At 36.4% G+C, this 19,598-nt stretch overlaps 1 protein-coding gene across 7 annotated transcripts in view; it reads left to right on the forward strand.

The window, feature by feature from the left end:
- ADGRG2 (adhesion G protein-coupled receptor G2) overlaps positions 1–19,598 on the forward strand; it is a 64,741-nt gene that overhangs the window by 37,017 nt on the left and 8,126 nt on the right. For all 7 annotated transcript variants that reach the window (XM_051795120.1, XM_051795119.1, XM_051795113.1 and 4 more), the window contains 18 exons: positions 393–460; positions 1,888–1,961; positions 2,945–2,984; positions 3,105–3,139; positions 3,832–3,914; positions 4,570–4,630; positions 5,070–5,761; positions 7,813–8,005; positions 8,341–8,497; positions 10,538–10,687; positions 10,913–11,035; positions 12,165–12,210; positions 12,316–12,419; positions 13,000–13,124; positions 13,891–14,159; positions 14,967–15,066; positions 15,368–15,642; positions 17,464–17,565. In XM_051795120.1, coding sequence (XP_051651080.1) covers positions 393–460; positions 1,888–1,961; positions 2,945–2,984; positions 3,105–3,139; positions 3,832–3,914; positions 4,570–4,630; positions 5,070–5,761; positions 7,813–8,005; positions 8,341–8,497; positions 10,538–10,687; positions 10,913–11,035; positions 12,165–12,210; positions 12,316–12,419; positions 13,000–13,124; positions 13,891–14,159; positions 14,967–15,066; positions 15,368–15,642; positions 17,464–17,565 — 2,697 coding nt within the window. The remainder of the gene's footprint in view (positions 1–392; positions 461–1,887; positions 1,962–2,944; positions 2,985–3,104; positions 3,140–3,831; positions 3,915–4,569; positions 4,631–5,069; positions 5,762–7,812; positions 8,006–8,340; positions 8,498–10,537; positions 10,688–10,912; positions 11,036–12,164; positions 12,211–12,315; positions 12,420–12,999; positions 13,125–13,890; positions 14,160–14,966; positions 15,067–15,367; positions 15,643–17,463; positions 17,566–19,598) is intronic.

Raw genomic sequence — 19,598 nt, forward strand, 5'->3', positions numbered from 1 at the left:
TTGAACTATGGTATCCTGAAAGTTCTTTAATTCCCAAGAGAGTGATTTTTAAAGTATCACTTTGCCTTTATCCACACTTTTTATTCTCACTGTGGGAGTTGGAGTCGCATTAATAGTAATGTACAGTGCAGTTTTTCTGTTTTGGGGAAAAGAATTGCTAGAAGGAATTTAGGGACAGCCAACAAAATTAAATATACAGAAAATAAATAGCTATTTGACTAGTTAATTTGTTGAAATAGTAAGTGAAGAGATGGAAGAACAGCTGCAAAAATATAGAAGCTAGTTCTTATTTCCCTTATATTGTAACACAAGACAGTAAATTTTTAAATTCTCAAGTTTACATCATGTGTTTTAGCATTGATTTTCTTAACTCTTTTTGCTTTTGGTTTTAGTGTTCTATGTGGGCAAGGTAAAACTTAAGGCAAGTGAAGAAAGTAATACGTCACTAAGTGTAGAAATTGTAAGTATTCTTTCTTTTAAAACTTTATTGTACAGAAGGTTGAAATTAAATTCTTTGTCTACACTTAAGATACTCTTACCTTTACATGATTCTTATTGTGTTTGCAGTACAAGGTACTATTTGCAGTGGATGGATCTATTCTCTCTTAAACAGCTGCTTTGCAACTAAATTTTAGAATTCCATCTAAGTAAACTTCCTACAGTAAGGAATTTCCTGTATTCTTTGTACAGCCACTGAAAGAGGGGGAAGCCATGGGAAATCTGGAGAGAGGAACTGCCTGATTAAGAATCTATACTTTGGCATACAGGATCTTCATTTCGAGATTAATTTAGGCACCTGCCTTTAGAAGGCAAGCATCATTAGATGGCAACAGTGTGGGCATAATTAAAATTAGATTGCGCCCTGGAAATAATACATGTTGAGACTCTCATAAATAGTTTTATGCTTTTTTGCATATTTTTGATTATGCTTTTGCATAATCTTTCTATGCTTTTTGGCACGTGGTTAATCAGTTATTTATTTTGCAATAGGCCTATGTGACATGAGTGTGTCCACTTACACAAGACAACAGAGGTTTAAGAAGACAGTATCATGGAAAGCAGGGACCATATAGATGGAGCACTGAGTTTGAGCAGGGATATACCCCTGGCAAAGGCCACCCCTACACTGCGTTGTGTTTCAGCGGTGATAGTGCCCTGAAACTGTCCTAGGGTATTAACATGATGCCTACAGCTACTAGAAAAACTGGTGTACATCTCTTGAAACTCTTTTATTCTTTAGGATATTATTTCTTAGGTAAAGCCAATAGCATGTATGTTAGATGATGCTTTTCCTCATGGTGTTTACTGTTTGCATGAAATGTTAAAATAACTAGTAATGGTGGTAAGCAGAAGAGCATAGGAAGCAGATCTGTAAAGGATCTTTAGATAAACCTTAGTGTATCCCCAGGCCCTAATGCTATACAATATATATTTAGCTCAGTTCTATCATGTCTTTCACCTCAGTTCATGACTTCTTACTCCCAGTATTCTGCCCTCTGTTACTTATGTCTGTTATGGAGCTTGTCACATTGTTGCACTTATAGTTACAAAGTTAGACCAGTGTCTGGTCTAAGCTGTCTTTGTTGCAAACTAAGCCAAATTCCTCTTTTTCCAATATGAGATATGGTGGATTCACTATTGTATTGCCCATATCTTTCAAAAATCAGATCTTATTTTTTGCTCTATACTAGATCAACAATTCCTTTCATAAGTTGTGACAACAATGCTATGATAAATATTTGTTGCAGTGTACTCATGAGGAAACACATTTCTTATATTTGTAATTTCAGCCTATTAAAATGTGTGAAATGCACATTTTTCTTTTAAGGCTAAAAGTTACTAAAGGCTAAAAGTTGTACTTACCATTGGAATCTTTCTTTCTAACAGATTAATAACATAACCACCAGCAGTCAAATTAGAAAATTAATTGCAATTCCAGCATCTGCCCCCCAAGAATTGAGGTAAGTAATTTTGAATAAGGATTGAAATCTTTGTTATATTTGAAAAAGATGAAGTGAGACCTACCATGTGTTGAGCAGACTGCACTTTAAAAATGTCTGGAGTTGTAAGTTACTGCTCTTTAACATAAAGCTCATATTGGTTAGAATAGTCTTAGTTTATGTACCACTGGAGTTCTTTTAAAAAATGGTACACTTACTGATTTACTTTTAGGTTCTTCTGGTTCCTTGGGGCTCAACAAGGCCTGAAGTCCTTCTTGTTTATATGCTACTGATCTTAGTAATAGTAGTAATAATAATAGTAATAATAACAATAATAATAACACCACCTGAGAACATGAGTTGTGCTTGTTGAGAATTCCAGTCTGGCTGCTGCTCTCCATAAATAAATGGTTTGTATAATTTCAGGATAGGTCTGTCTGGTAGGAAGTTATGAAGAGAACTTTCACAGCTGCATGTTCTCTTATAAATATTCTTGAAGTCATATCTATGTTTTTATTTTGGTGTAGCTTTTTCTTTCACAGTCTTTGTAAGGAGGGGTTTGAATGAATGAATATTTACTGCTACTTCCAAAACTTGCCCCGAAAATCAGAAAGATGTAATTGGCCAACAGATCTTGTTTGTAGAATAAATCCATATTTCTTACTCATTCTATTTCTATGGCTTTGAGCATAGATTTAGAATTCTGTTCCAAATGCTTGCTTGCCAAAAGGCAACATTAAGATCTATCTTCTTCTCTTTTAAATAACTTTTATAATGGGTTCATGTTAAAATATGATGACAGAGGTTTGTGTAGTTGACTTTTAAAATGTTTAATGCTTTGAAAAGTGGTTTTACAGTATTAGAACCGGCATGACTTTAAAAAATCACTGATCAACTGCAAAAATATCTTATTTCTGTGTAATTTATTTTTTTATTATAATGTTGTAATTGTTTTTAGAAGCATAACTAAAAATCCTCCATAATGGTAACATTTTATTTTAAAGCATTTCAGAGTTCAACAAAACCTTGCAAGCAGTAAGTGAGGTAAGACTACTGATTGTTGTTACTGTTCGGAAAACTTTTTTCCAACTTACTTCTGACAAAGTATCACTCCTGCTTTCTCCTGATAAAACAACTTTTGTCTGTTATCATTTGTCATTACAGTCCTCTGTTATGGAATGCAGCGCAGAAAACCAGAGGTTTGTTATTAAATTTTTAAAGATTAAATATTTAAAAGCTCATATATTGTCTTGTGATATATGCAGTATGCATGGCTCTGTAACAGAAGAAAAAACAATCTTTCTAGGAATTTAAGCTTGAGAAACAGGCTGAAGAAATATTTGTAGGTTAACAAATTCTGATTTCATTATTCTCCTAGCAATAGTGATTTTTAAAAAACTTTTTAGAGTCTGTTGGTTTTTTTTAACCAAACTGTGTTGCTTTCATTAATCTTCTGCTAAAGCACAGGCTTGTGTGGCATATTCTGCATCTCAGTATTAGCTGAACCCTGTAATAACTGGGAGCACCAGATTTCCAGAACTTGTGAATACAATGCAATCTTTATGACTACATTATTATCTTTACAAAATTATCAACTCTTTAACAGCTAACATTGATTAGGGAGGATCCCATTTTTAAGAATCAACAGTGTCTGTAGAGATAAGGGATAATAAGCTGACACAAAATGATGTATTACTCTTCTAATTAGCCTGCCATAGTGATTTATTGCATTACAAATATGCCCAAATCTGACAGGGCTTAGGAAAAATGTGCTTTCACCTTTAGCATTTGGGCTAATGTGCTTTCACTTATTATTTGATGTTAGTTTCATGTGTTTTAAAGATGAGCCAGCTCTGTTTCTTGAGTCTGAAGCTTTTTCTTCTCATTATAGTATACACTGCAACTTCATAATGAAACTGGCAGAGAGGGAGAATATAAGCAGTTTAACAAACAAAGTAAAAATAAGCCAACTTGGTAAGTCATGTTTTAAACACAGTCTCATCACAATTTTATGTCTTTACATGTGACTTCCAGGTAGCTAAAAGAAAATATTGTTACTTATTTTTAGATAAAAATATTTTTATTGTTGAACAATATAAATACATAAAAATGCAGCCTTCTGATTTTTGGGTGGGTGGGTGATAGAAATAACTTTTTAAAAAATTTGGTATGAAATTACTGGCTACTTTAATAAAGCACATTTTTGAAAGGATTAGGTGTAAAATTAGCTGAGAACATAAATGTGTTGCCAAAGTGATGATTAAAAGATTTGTTAAGTAGCCAAGTTTTCTTAGTGATATTGTGATAGTATGGAGTAGTATGGAGTAGCGGTTCATACCATTTGTCTCTGTTTCAAAAGCTGTATCTTTGTATTTTTGTTTGTTTACAATAAGAAAAAGAGAAATCTGAACTTGTCAGACTTTGAGCAAAAATCTGGGGGTATGGCAATATTCTAACTGTCAAGATTTCTTTTGTTTTGCAAAAGTAATTTCAGAAAAAATCAAAATAAATTATGCAGTAAATACTGTTGTTTACATACATAATACACAGGGTTAAATATTTTACTTAACAATATTAATAAGTGTTATGCTTCAGGATAAACTAGGTTAATGCTTCTTTGTCACATCAGATCAGTGCTGCTGTTCATCACCAAAGTATTGTTCCTTGACTGCTGAAGAATTACAAATGTAGTAAGTATAAACACAAAATTTGACTTTCTTATTTCCTAAATTTCCTAATACATTACTACAGTCAACTTCCATGCTGCAGTGTAATAGCCAGGAAGGACTCCTCAAGAAAAAGCTGACAGTTATTTTCCTCTATAGCTTCTTCTCCATTACTCCCTCTTTCCCTCCTTTCCCTTCTTTTCCTTTTGTGTTCAACATCAGGTCACCTCCAGAACAGGCAGCAAGGGCAGTGGTAGTATTTATGAACTTGCTAGTTAACAACTACAGCAAAATAGAATGTCAGAACCCTCAAAATGTTAGAGCATGAAACATCCAAGTTGATTGTTTTTTAAATATATCTTATTAGTATGTCCATATAATTCATATATATAACTTATTTTCTTTAAAATAGAAACAATGTTAAAATTAACATGTATTTTTGTGTTTTTTTTTTCTTTTACAGTACTATACAAGTACCACCTCATTCTATATGGGTTCCTTTCCCTCATTCTCCTTCTCTCTCTAAAAAGACTTCCCCCAAATCTAATACTTTTATTTCCTCCACTATGCTTTCTGCTAAACAAAGCCCTACAATTAGACCACTGATCACACCATTCACAGAAACTCCTTTTTCTGGACCTCTCTCCACATCTCCCACTACAAACCCTCTTGCTGAAACTTCTGTGTCTTCCACCATTGTTACCACTACACATTCCTTTTCTGAGTCTTTTGCTCAACCTACCACGCCAACTTTTTCTTCTGTAGCTTCTAATAAATCCGCCACTAGTTCCACACCTGCAACAAAATCTGTCACTAATGCTGCTTTCTCAATTAAACCTAATACTGCACACCTTAGCAAGCCTTTTACAATACTTTCTCCTTCTGTAGGTTTCACTAAACATTCTGCACTTTCCTCTTCTGAGCTTCCCCACAAACTTCCAATTGTAACTCGCCACTTTGAGACTATCACCAAATCTGTTGCACAAATTCCTCCTGCTACAACTCAGCTTATATCTGGTAACAAAAATATTAGTACAGTACCTATTCTTCCCTTTACTCCTTTCACAATGTCTTTGACCCCTACTGTTAGTCCTGTCAACCATTCTGTCTCAGCTTCTCGTCCTCATTCTACTGTTGATGGCCATGGGAGCACAGGTAAATATGACAAGTAAATTATTTTTTTTTTTATCTTAATGCAATGTACTGGATTTGCTTTTAAACTTTATTAAACAAGGTTATATATATGCAAGGTGACCTGGCAGTTACTGTGAATACTTTGGATGTGAGTGTTGATCTGCTGGAGTGTAGGAAGGCTGTGCTGAGGGATCTGGACAGGGTAGATTGATGGATCAAAGCAAATTTTATGAAGTTCAACAAGGCCATGTACTGAGTCCTGCACTTGGTTCACAACAACTCCATGCAACACTCCAGACTTAGAGAAGAGTGTCTGGAATGCTGCCCAGCAGAAAAAGACCTGGCAGTGTTGGTCAACAGTGACTCAGCATGAGCCAGCATGTGCCCAGGTGGCCAAGAAGGCCAGTGGCATCCTGGCTTATGTCAAAAATAGCATGGCAGGCAGGGAAGTGATTTTCCCTCTGTACTCAGCACTGGTGAGGCTGCACCTCGAATCGTGTGTTCAGTTTTGGACCCCTCACTTCAAGAAAGACATTGAGGTGCTTGAGTGTGTCCAGAGAAGGGCAACAAAACCGGTGAAGTGTCTGGAGCACAAGTGTTATGAGAAGCGGCTGAAGGAGCTGGGGATATTTAACCTGGAGAAGAGGAGACTCAGGGGAGACCTTATTGCTCTCTACAACTACCTGAAAGAGGGTGTAGCCAGGTGGGGGTCTGTCTCTTCTCCCAGGCAACCAGCAACAGGATGAGAGGAGATAGCCTCAAGGTGCACCAGGGGATGTTCGGCTTGGACATCAGGAAGAATTTCTTCACAGGAAGGGTTGTTAAGCATTGGAATGGACTACCGAGGGATGTGGTGGAATCACCATCCCTGGAAATGTTCAAGAAATGAGTGGACATGGCACTTGGTGCTACAGTTTAGTTGACAGGGTGTGACTGTTGGTAAAATGCTGGACTTGATGGTCTTGGAGTCTTTTCCAACCCAAATGATTCTATGATTCCGTTCCATGTGAAAAACCTGAGACAACTCTCATGAGGTGTACACTTATTTTAAAACACATTCTGATGCCTTTGGCCATGATGAGTGATATCTCACCCTACAAAGGTGTTTGTAACTGTCATAGGTCAGGTACTGTGCTAAGTTCCCAAAAGAACAAATTTCTTTTTGGCAGAAAAAATTTATGTCAGCGAGCAAGGTAGCTATTTTTTTTAAACTAAGCTAGTATTTAAAATATTGCAAATTACTGTTGGGTCATCCTTAAAATACTACTATTGATTAGGAATATTCTTAGTGGCTATGTATTTTCATATTAAGATTGTACACATCTTTACAAGCTTCTTTTTGAATTTCTGACACTTTGATTTTATTCTACTTTCAGGCATCAAGTGGCTAAAAATCCAAAATAATAGGTTATTTAATATCACTAGTGGTCTGATGTGAGGATCTTTGCAATTAATAAAATGTGGAATACTGGCAATTTGAAACCTTACCTTATATTTTTATGAGATTTAAATTATTACCGTCTGCAAAGTATCTGACAGGGAGAAAAAGGGATTCTGTCTCACATAACTCGTTGAGAGACCTTACAAGCTGTGATAGGTTTGTTAATCACAGAATCACAGAATATGCTGAGTTGGAAGGGACCCACAAGGATCATTAAGTCCAACTTCTGACCCTGCACAGGACACCCCAAGAATCACATCATGTGTCTGAGAGTATTGTCCAAATGTTTCTTGAACTCTGGCAGGCTTGGTGCTGTGATCACTTCCCTGGGGAGCCTGTTCCAGCGCCCAACCACCCTCTGGGGGAAGAACCTTTCTCTAATACCAACCTAAATGTCCCCTGACACAACTTCAGGCCGTTCCTTCTGGTTCTGTCACTGGTCACCATAGAGAAGAAAGAGGGCACTGTCTGCCCCTCCTCTTTCCCTCACGAGGAATTTGTAGACTGCAATGAGGTCTCCCCTCACTCTCCTCTTCTCCAGGCTGAGAACTTAACTTTTCTGCTTCTCAAAGCTTACTTCATTTGCTGAACATAGTGTTTAACTAAATGCACACCTTTTCTTTTGTCACAGGAAAAACACCTACCACAAATACAACTTCTGTATCCACCACCATTAGTATCACCACAGCTGAGCAAATCGTGTCCAAAATAGAAAATGATTTAGCAGCTGGAAAAGTAGAGCCAAAAGATGTAGAAAGGATGGTTAATGAGGTTAGCAGTGTCCTGACTGCTTCTCAGCCGTTACCACCCCGAATTTCTAAAAGGTATGTCACTTTGGCAGTAGATTAAAGATGTGTTGTATTAACTGTCTTGATAAATTAGCTTCAGCAAGTTTCATTTTTTTAATAATCATAATCCAAAAGAATATTTCTTGTTCTTTAATGTACTTACAAAATAGAAGGGCTGTCATTCTAAGTTTATCGACTCTGCTGTAATGTATTGCCATGGAAAACTATTTCTTTTTGTGTTGACTCCATAATAAGTGAGCAGAGTCAGCTGTATTTTACACTACACTTGGATTGTTGCTCCATAACCACAACTTGCCTGAGAATTTTCGGTGTATGTGCTTGGTAATACTAAGTGTACTTTTTCTTAACAGAATTATAAAACTGGTGGATTATATTGGCTTAAAATTGAAGCTTTCAACATCATCTGCTGAATTTGTCTCCCCTTCTTTGGCTCTGGCAGTTGTCAAAACCCACAGCATCCGCTCCAACGAAATGTCTTTTGCTGTCCAGGACTCAGCTGATCTCCAGGTTAAACACTGATAATTCTAAATATTTACAAATTGTCAAAGATTTATTTTTAAGTATTTATGGTTTTATATTTATATGAAAGCGAGTTTGTTCTGTGTTTACGTCACAGTTTCAGGATCTTTTATTTGTGTTCATTTCAGAGAAAAAATATTTTATTTTTTAAGCCCTCCATAGTTTTTCCTTTCTATTGTGTAAATAGATGTAGGAGAGCAACCGACTTAGCAGAAATTGGCATAACTAATAAGCTGTTAGAAAGGGTGCAGCCAGAATGGACAGAGTGCTTGGTGGAATAACTTTGCCTCAAAAACCTGGAATCATGAGTCATTCATTCAGCCACCATGACAGTGCTGACATTTGTCAAGGAGCGTTGCCAGATGGCTTCATCTGGTAGAAGGAGATTAATTGTGGAGAGTTCCAGGAAAGAACTATTATGTATGTTGTTTGGATAATGAATGATACTGGGACATTTGTCACTTATGACTAGTTGGTCTCACCAAGAAAGAAGAGCTTAGAAAGTTTGAATCCACTTTGTCTCATTCAAAACCTTCTTCCTGGTTGAGGAATTAATAGTTTGGACAATACCAGCCTTGGAGGCTTAAGCAAGAAGAGATGGAAAGTTTTGCACAAATTCTGGCACATCCTGCCTCCTCAGAGATGGAAATAGCTTAATGTAGTGTGAGCCATAATTAGTACTGGACCTTTTCTGTGATACTGAAAGTGGTATAAAATGTTAACATTAGAGTTCTATTTCTTAGCAATATGTAGTGCACGAATGTGAGATGACTAGGAGGTGGTAGAGCTGAAATATAGCAACAGATAGTTGCTAAGTAAGGATTTTTTTAAAATTTCATGGCACTGGCAATGACATAGAGAATATTTGCAATAAGTATCATCTACTTCAAACTAGGAATGTTTTTGTAGAATTGATTTAGGATTTCTTTGGTGGTTGTCTAAACCAGTGATCTCTGAAGTGGGGTTTGAGTACCCATGACAGACTATTGCAGTGTGGGAAGAAAATGTTACTTACATGAATAATAAAAAAATATATTTTTTTAAATAATGTTTAATATAATTTTAAATTTTTTTAATATATTTTATAACTTGTGTAATATATTAGTACAGTAGTACATACATATAACTTATAGGTAGTTATATACTGGGGCTCATGCTCAAAAAATTTTAGAGGATGCATGATCACAAGCATTTGGAGTCCACTTCTCTGAACAGAAGAGTTAAATCACACTGTTAGGGCACTGTGGGGAGTTCACACTGTTACTCCTATTACAACCATTCTCTGAATACTCAGATAATTTCTTTCTTCACTTCTACTGATGTTTCATATCTCTCAGGAACTCTGAGGTTGATGATATTTGTGACTAATGTGCAACAAGAGAATGCTGAGAGATTTTATACTAAACAAAGCTCTCTGGCCTCTAAGTACAGCATGCAAAACTGGGTGAAAGTTCAGATCTTTTTTTGTATAATGTTAGATCACTAAGCAATTCAGAAATCTGAATTGTAGCTTTTTTTTGTCATTTTTGCCAGATGATCAAAAAGTTAGGTTTTACATCCTGAGATTCTGCTTAATCTACTGAACTTAAAAACTTACTGACAAACAATAGCTATTTACACTTTTTCTGAATTCTTACATACTTCCTATGGGGTATAAAAATTCTTTGCCTTTGCAGGCTTCCATGCTGTGAAATGTTGATCTCCCTACACAATTACATAGGCCTACCTGGGTTGTTGCTCTTCACCTTTTTCAAATCAATACTATCCACTACAGTGGTGTGTTCTGTCCCTGTAAGCAAGTGGGTAAAGCCAGATTATTTTCAATGGTAGGCAGACCTGAAATGGGATGCATTCTTTTGAGTCCTGTAGATGCTATTTATGCCTTGGAGCAGGAGAGGAATGAGAGCAGCCGTGAGTTTGTGACAATGATTAGAGAGACACATATTTGGAAATTTTAAACTGAAAATAAGTCATAATTTATTTATTTGGAGACTGAAATGAAGCATAATCCTGGCATTTATTTTTCAGATCTCTCTAGGAGCTCAGGCCGTTAATGATTTAAATAATCTCGGATCAATTACACTTCCTTCATCATTGCTGACAAATTTACCCACTGAAGAATTGGACTTGGCTTCTAGAATTATATTCAACTTCTTTAAAAAGACCACTGTGTTCCAGGTATTTTTTGGTCCTCTGTAACTAAGGGTTTCAAACTCAAGCCTAGTGCAAAATAAAATATGAATAGATTTTTTCCACACAAAACACATTTTAAAAGTTTTGATTTAAAAAGTAATTGTTTTTTTGTCCAGAGCTTACTCTGCATAGTAACCAAACTTGTGGGTGCTGTGCTCTAGTATTGCTTCCTTTAAGATTTTAAAACTGGATATTTTTTTGTCGTTCCAGGATCTCTCCTTGAAGAACGCATCTTTAATCAGCAATGTTATATCATCAAGTGTTGCCAATCTCACAATTCGCAACTCAAAGGCAAATGTTACTGTCACTTTACAGAATATCAAGCCTAATCAGGTATGATTTACATTTTGGCAGACTTAAAGTACAATTTCGTTGCCTCCACTGAAGCTGTTGTAGAGGAAGTAGGGTACTAAGAATACATATCAGTAGGTTTTTCTTTATTAGTGTGGACATTTCATCTTCATCCGGACAGTTAAAATCATTCATCTTTGCTTATTTACTACTGGTATAAATTTTGGTTCTCAAATTATTTCAGGTAATTGTGTTCTATCACCCAACCATCCAGCTTTTATCCTTTTTGCTTACCCTTCTGTTTTATTCTACAAAGAATAAAAACTCTTAGATGGAAAACCTTGGGTTTCTTTGGAAGATGCTGCAGTCATGACAACTGTAGGTTCTGTATGGCCAGAAAATAATATAAATTTTTTTCTTAGGGGAACTGAAACACCAGATTGTGTCATCTGGAAGTATTAGGACTCATACACACCATCTCTTTCTTAAATGAGCATCAAGGATTAAAGTCTTCTATCGCAAATCTTAACAGAGTTTAAAATACTAAATTATTATAAACTGAAAAATGTAGGGATTCCACTAATGCACTTGATGCTTTTTTCAGGAGCTGGCTTAGTGCAGTGTTTACTCGTGTTGTCATAATAGTAAGTTTTCAGACATAACCATAGAAGTATTAGTATTTATAGCAGAATGGTGAATTGCTTCTACTATTTTTAGAATTCCCATGAGTGGAGGGAAATCTATATGTAAACATTTAACAACACAGTAATAGAACGTGGTCAAATTTTTGCAAATGAAAAGGTTTTTCCTTTTATGTGTGGTCATGCCCTCAATACTTACAAAATCCAGAAGGATGAGAAATTCCAATAATTTGTGTAGTGTGGGAAGACAATGAAAGAGCCTTCAGAATGTTCTACCAGGAACAGAATCTTTGCATAAGCATGAGAGCTAGTTCCCATATGGTGACTTCAAATTTGTTCAGCATATTTTTGCATCCACTTTGCAATATTAATCCATTCTATGCACCTACATTAATTTTGTGTTCATGTAAAACAGGCATATTTCCTGTATACAATATTTTTTCTTGCCTGCATTTTGTAGATAATTCATAAATCATTTGATCCTAAACTCATAGTTTGTAATTTTTTTTTCCTTTTTACCTCCTGAACAGGATAATTCAACAGTTAGATGTGTTTTTTGGGACTTTAATAAAAATGGTAAGTACTGTAGATCACCCAAGATACTGTGTTGTTTTAGCTATGTTAACCCATGTTAATATAAATAAAGCCATTTATGAATAACAAAGCTGCTTTCTTTAACAGGTGGACATGGAGGCTGGTCACATGAAGGTTGCATAGTTAAAGAAAGCAGAGTAAATGAAACAGTCTGTTCATGCAACCACCTCACAAGTTTTGCCGTTTTGATGGTAATTATTTTCAAAAATTATACAATTTTACCCTGGTTCAAGAACACATTTAAGCAGGTGTTGTCTTAAGCAAATGAGGACCCAATAAGCACATACTACCTATGAAACAATACTCGGGTTCTGTTCACTTCAGTGTCAGTACATATTCGGTTAGACACGTGCTTAAGCTACTGGTTGAATAGGAATCCGTGAGTTCCACTGGAGGAAAAAAATTCGTAAGTGCTGCAGCTTTTACATTTAGGCAGTTTTTTTATGTTCTAGGAAATAAAATTTAGGAGAAATCAAATTTAAACCAAGTTTTTAATCAAATGGGTTTTCACAATTAGAATCACAGAATCATAGAGTAATATCTCGAGTTGGAAGGGACTCATAAAGATCATGGAGTCCAACCCTCTTCTCTTTACAGGACTAGATTGGCTTTTTTGTTTTTCAGTTAACCTTTTATAAAATCCATGATGAAAAGAATGTTTTACTTTTTTTTTTTTTTCAATTGCAGAGGGAAATATGCATTTGGGATTTTTTTGACCTTTTTCCATTTAATAAACATGTTTTCTGAAATTAACTTCTGTTTCTGTTTTAGAACTTGTATGGAAATACTCCTTTGAATCCCACACAAGAATTGGTACTGACTTTTATATCCTACATAGGCTGTGGCCTCTCTGCAATTTTTCTTTCTGTTACTCTTGTGACCTACATAGCTTTTGAGTAAGTACCTGTTCAACTAAGCTCCCATTATTCTTCAATTATGATTGATTGTACTCTTCATTGCAAAGTCCTTTCCAACAGTTATGGAGTTATGGAATCTGTCTCCATTAATAATGCACAAATTTGGCCAGTTTACCAAGAAGGTGTTGATTCAGTCTTCAGGAATGTTAATCTTATAAACAAGTGAATTATCATGAAGCTCTATGCAATCAGAAGTGAAGAAGTAGCACTCTGACATATTTTATAATGGATTATCATAATAGAAGTGTGAAGGAATGTGTTTAACATACAACATATAGAAAGCAGTGCGGAATCATAGCATTTTAAATGCATTTGTATTCTTTGTTTATTCTCTCATTATTCTGTCACTAAAGACTTGTCTCTATCAAAGCTTTAGAAGCCCAGTCAAAAACCTAATCTAGTATAATGATAAAGAACAGTCACATTTTGGGTTTTGGAAGCACTGTAACAAGAAGTCCAACATACCATGTAAAAAAAAATAACCATGATACTAAACTCAAAGACTCCTAGTTATTGTTTGTATTTATGTAACTTTTTCTAAAAAACTTTATCCATACAGGCCTCTAATTTGGAAATATTTTGTAAATTATTCTCTCCATTTATAAATCCAATATATGAAACATTATATATGAATGAAAACATATATTTTTTTCTAGGCATTTGTGCACTAAGGACTGCAAAAGAGGAAGTAAGCCAGGGATCCATGGACAATTGATGTCATGACACTGATTTGTTTTTTTTTTAGGAAAATCCGGAGAGACTACCCCTCCAAAATACTTATTCAGCTCTGTGCTGCATTACTTCTGCTCAACTTAGTTTTCCTCCTTGACTCATGGATTGCACTGTATGATACACGAGGCCTATGCATTGCAGTTGCAGTATTTCTTCACTATTTCCTCCTGGTTTCCTTCACCTGGATGGGCCTGGAAGCTTTCCACATGTATCTGGCCCTTGTGAAAGTCTTTAATACCTATGTACGGAAATACATTCTTAAATTCTGTGTTGTTGGCTGGGGTATGTAATTTTTTTCCCTTTTGTATGCTAAGTAGATAATTCCTCTTACCAAGTATATTAGTGAATGTGACACAGTTCAGAAATGAAAATTAAGCAATCATTAAATGTTATGACCTTGCAGTGAGTAGGTATTCATTATCAGTGAGCCTGATCCTGTATGTTCCACCTTACTGAGGTATGGACAGCCTCCCAACTGCAGAACTGAGGCTTCTGCAATGCAAATTGATAATGAATTTTCTTTGTGCTAATACGATAGAAACAATTTTTAATGGGCATACTTCCATTTCCATTTACCAGACAGATGGTGTGAGTTGTATTGGAAGAATAAATGCCAATAAGTGTATATATTGCATTTCTGGGATAGCACTGTCGCTAACAAAAAGCAGCAAAACAGATCTAACTGGATAGAGGATGAAGAGATCCTGGGCCTGATTGTTGTCTCTGGCCATTTGAGTAAACCCGAGTCAAGGCACTAAAATGAATGGAATTGTTTTCTTAGAACATATGTAAGAAAGAAAATCAAGTATCTGGTAATTGATATTTTAAATCAGTTTAATGGCATTTGTTGGCTTATTCAGAAAGTTTCGGAGCTAGATGTGGAGAACTCCTGAGCAGTTTGAAAGTTGTTCTCCTGAGCAGTTTGAAAGCTGCAGTTTTTAGATTCTTTCAGACAGCTAGTAGTTAACAGAATTCAACTGATGAATTTCATAAACAAATTGTAGATTTCATAGAAAAATATAATTTGAAGTCCTCATAATACTGTCTTTGTCAGGATTTTCACTTTTATGTTTGCTCATAATATTTCAGGGTTACCAGCATTGGTTGTGTCCATTGTGTTGGCAATATCACCGGATAATTATGGACTTATAACCACTGGAAAGGTTTCAATAAATGGACCTGATGAATTGTGAGTTAAAGGAAGGTGCTTTGGGGTGGGGAGAGGGAGGTCCTACAGAACTGGGTTTTCTTTAAAGTAAAGGTGGGGAAGGGAAGGAAGCAGTGGTTGTGCTTTGGAATGATACAGCTCTACAGTATATCATGTGTTTTATGGTTATTTCCTGTAGGAGGGCCCATACCCTTTGACTAGAAGAGCTTTTCTAAAACAGCAAAAGTGATTTGCACGTGCAACAAATTACATGTTTATGTCCTGTTTATTTTACTTAATTTCTCTTTTTGATAATGGTTGACAGACTGTTCTTTTGTTCTAGCTGCTGGATTAAAAATAGAATTGTCTTCTATATTACTGCTGTGGGATATTTTTGCCTGATATTCCTGATCAATATCAGCATGTTCATTGTTGTGCTGATCCAGCTCTGTCGTATCAAAAAGAAAAAACAACTTGGTGCTCAAAGGAAAACAAGTATTCAAGACCTTAGGAGTGTTGCTGGCCTTACATTCTTGTTGGGAATTACTTGGGGATTTGCTTTCTTCACAGTAAATGAGGTATTTACTTACCTCTTTACCATTTTCAACACTTTGCAAGGTAAGTTTTATCCTTCATGTGACAGCCACTTGCATATAATATAACAAACAAAATATTTGGAAATGTCATTTTCTTGATTCAATAATAAAAATTTAACTTTAATATGTGCTTGAACATGATAATTATATTAGAGATTATACTGCTTTACTGTAATATTATATTGCAGTTTTGTTATGGTAAGGTACAGGAAAGCTAGATAACATTTATAGGTATAGTATATTTATATTTATAAATATTGTAATTTAAAAAGTGTAGGCAAACCAGACATCACTAGAAGTGACTGTGCCTCTCTAGTCAACAGATCAATTGCGAATACTCAGTTACTGTAAGTGTTCACATTATAAAGCAATAAATCTAGTGAAAACTGTATCATTTCTCCACTTCTCCTAAGGCCTGGAGGGACTGTGTGACACTCAGCAAAGGGCCATTGAGACAGGCAAGGCTGCAACATCTAAAGGGTAGTGGCTTAACTCTTAAGCATGGCCTATAGTACTTAAGAACTGTAGGTGCCTACAGTTATCTAAGTGTACCTGAATTACTCTGCTGAAGTTTGGATCTGAACTTTTGCCTAAATGGCACTTAGATGACTGGGTGGGTGATTTCCCAGAGAGACTAAAGCAATTAAAATTGTGGTTCAGTGTATATACCTCTACTCTATTTATTGTGTTGATTTTTGAGTAGCTTACCCTTGGTAACATGAGGGGCTGGACCCACATTTTCCCAGGTCTTGCGCAGGATTGCGTTGAACTAACACAAGACTAGATTCTGTGTGGTCAGAATAATCTGTTACATGAAACTAAGTTCCCTGTTTACCCAGTTTCAAGTTAGGTGGTAGGCAAATTTTGATATTGGAAGTGCATAAATAAAGGTGCATAAATTGTATTAATTGAATTAAGCTTATACTGGTGTTTCAAAACTGTTTCAAAATATTTGAAAGTGGCATAGAACCATTTGGTATAGAGCAACACTTAGTTACGTTCAAAAACTAATCCTAAAAACCAAAGTTAAGAAAGACACTTTAGCAAAAAAAGATGTGAGTAATCTTTTCCAGTGGAATTTTATATATGCTTAATTTGCCCGAAAAGCAGTGTAAACATAACGTACATGTGTGTCTACACCAGTCTGATCATTTAGCTTTATCTCAAGCTATTTTCTATTCACTGTAAACCTAACTGGTCTGTTCTCAGGGAAATATTGCAGATGGACAATGATGATGGGCTTTTAAGCAGGGGAAGTTAGATGCTACCCTGTGTCACTTGGTAGAATCAGTTAGAGAAGCAGACAAAGAATCTGTAATATAGCACTGGCAAGAGACAGCATGAGCACCATCCCTTCTAGAAAATATTTGACTTTGGAATAGGGGGGATCTCATTGATGAGCATTTTAGATACAAGTTATTTTTCTGGTAACAGGTTAGCTTCTAATAGAAGATATGACAGTGTCACACCATGTGCTGAAAGCTGCACAGCCTGACAGTGTCGTATCACACCCTCTGTCTGACATTGCTTTGAATTCTTTTCCAAAAGCGTTAAGTAAATTTCAGGATCAACAGAATTTCCCCCTTTTTATTTGATAGAAGGAAACTTTAAGTACCTTGTGGATTTGATTGTATTCGTTGTTTTTGCATTTGTGTGTATGATTCCTCTAAGCTATAAGTATATGGAATAAGTATACTGCAGTGTTCAGTTGTAAACTTTTTCACCAAAGATGTCATTACTTTTGATTAGAAATTTAAAAGAAATGAAAGAAAACCAAAACACAGTTCATTAAGAAGTAGTGAAAGCAAATTTTGCAATATTCTCTAATGTTATTGGTTTGCAGGGTTCTTCATTTTCATCTTCTATTGTGTAACAAAGGAGAATGTCCGTAAGCAGTGGAGAAGATATCTCTGTTGTGGGAAATTCAGGCTAGCTGAAAACTCTGGTAAATATGATTTTTTTTTATTTATTTTTTTTTTTTTACTTCTGAATACTTACTCTTAGTGTTAATTCCTAGTATGTTGTAAAACTTCAAAAAAAAAAATCAATCATGTTGCTGCAGTTGCAGTTCTAATTTATTAGCCAAGGTATAATAAACCTCCCAAATTATAGTTTTTAAGAGTGGTAGGTGATACAGTTCTTACATGCTTCCATATGTTAGATGCCAGATCAGTTATTATTGTGTTGGAATCACCTTTTGGGGGTTATGTCTGTGTGTGTGTGTGTGTGTGTGTGTGTGTGGAGCAGGGAAAGGATGGGTGAGGTGAGGTGGCATGACAAGACTCTGGAACCCACATGGGGAAGCCCCAGAGTAGCTGTCAGTCACAAACAGCCTGGGAAAACTATAACACACCACACCTCCTGGAGCCCCTAAACCAGGCTCAGATTGGCAGGGACAGTGAGAACACTGCCCCTCACCCTGGCCTGGGACCCCACAGTGCCCGTGGGTCAGAGACCCCGCCAGGAGGGGGTGGCCATAGGGACTAGAGCAGATAAAACCAAAGGCATATGTTTGCCATGTGTGCCAGCCCTGCCATCTGGACATGTGAGAGCTGGTCTTCCACAAGGTTCCAATGGTAGCTATACGATCTGTCTCTCCCTCTTTCTTCTTCTCTCTTCTTGCTCCCTCTGCTTCTCTTTCTTTGCTACTTTCTTGATGCTTTGGGTGGCTTGGAGCTCGAGGGATTGGATTTTGACTTAGATGTGGAGACATTGGATTTTGACTTAAATGGTGTGGAGTAGTATATGCTGGGTCAGTACTTTGGTGGAACATTTTCGCCTAGCTTGTGTGGTGCCCTTTCGAACTTTTGCAAAGTTCCCTTATTTTCTCCCCTAAATTATTAATAAAAAATACCTCTTGGGAACAAGTCTGTAGCTTATTCTCTTGACGCTATCTCGAGGTATTAAAGAACCTTATATATATATATAAAAGTAAAACTCCTAGCTGAACCTGTGAGCTTGCAGCTCCTTGGGGTGGAGTGTTACATCTTTGGCGCTTGGAGCAGGGTTTACCTTTAGATGAAAAGAGGGGTTTTTTGTTTGGGAATAATTGCAAATTGCAAACAAAGAGACAAAGCATGTCAGTCGCCAGCAGCCACGTGGAAGGTGAAAAGAACCTAAACTGTTCCCCCCTTGCTGAGCAATTAAGAGATTATGAGGCACACCTAGTCCCAAAGAAAGAAAGAAAGATGGGCTGAGGAAAACTGGCATGATCCCAAGTTAGTCTCTAAGAAAATAAAAGAACTGGCAAGACAGAAGAAAAAGAGATGTGGTAAAAGAAAGACTTTAGTCTGTTCTTTGCTGAGACTTGTGCTGATGGCTGCTCAGAGAGAGAGATTTGTTACTAATCAGCGCAATCAAAAACAGAATGAGTCCTTAGCTGAGTTAAGAGCGGCTGTGAAAGCTGAGAGCTTAGCTCATCAAAAGGCGGAGTTGAATGCCTTTTGGTTGAATGCTGAAAAGAGATCGGTTGAAAATGTGACAAGTTGAACGAGTCCCCGTGAGAGAGAAAAAGAATTGTAGTTGCAAGTTGCCCACCTGAGTGGAGGGATGGAAAGTGACTCAAGCCTGGCTAAGGAGGCAAGATATGTTAACCATAATGCCACTTCCCACCTGGGTAGGGGAATGGGGTACGAAATGAAATCCCCTAGCCTGGCTAAAGAAGCAGAGTATCGTAACTGTGACGTTAAGTCTCTTGACTCTTGGGAGGCGAAATCCGTTTCTTTGAAGCAGAATTTTGATACAGTAAAGCAAAAGCTCCCCCTCCTACCCAAACTGTGTCCGCTTGTGAAGACCAGATTTGTGTATGAAGGTGAAGATGGGTAGGCAGAGCCCATGGTAACAACTAAAAAGATACCTTATTCCCCAACAGAGTTGTTAAAATTGCAAAAGAAATACAGTAAGCATGCAGGAGACAGTGAAACAGAGTACATTTGGAGAGTTTCGCTCACAGGTGGAAATAAGATAAAACTTTCAGAT

Source organism: Manacus candei, unplaced genomic scaffold (assembly GCF_025592945.1).
Source record: "Manacus candei isolate 608988 ecotype Guabito, Panama unplaced genomic scaffold, ASM2559294v1 h1tg000041l, whole genome shotgun sequence".
Taxonomy (NCBI): Eukaryota; Metazoa; Chordata; class Aves; order Passeriformes; family Pipridae; genus Manacus; species Manacus candei.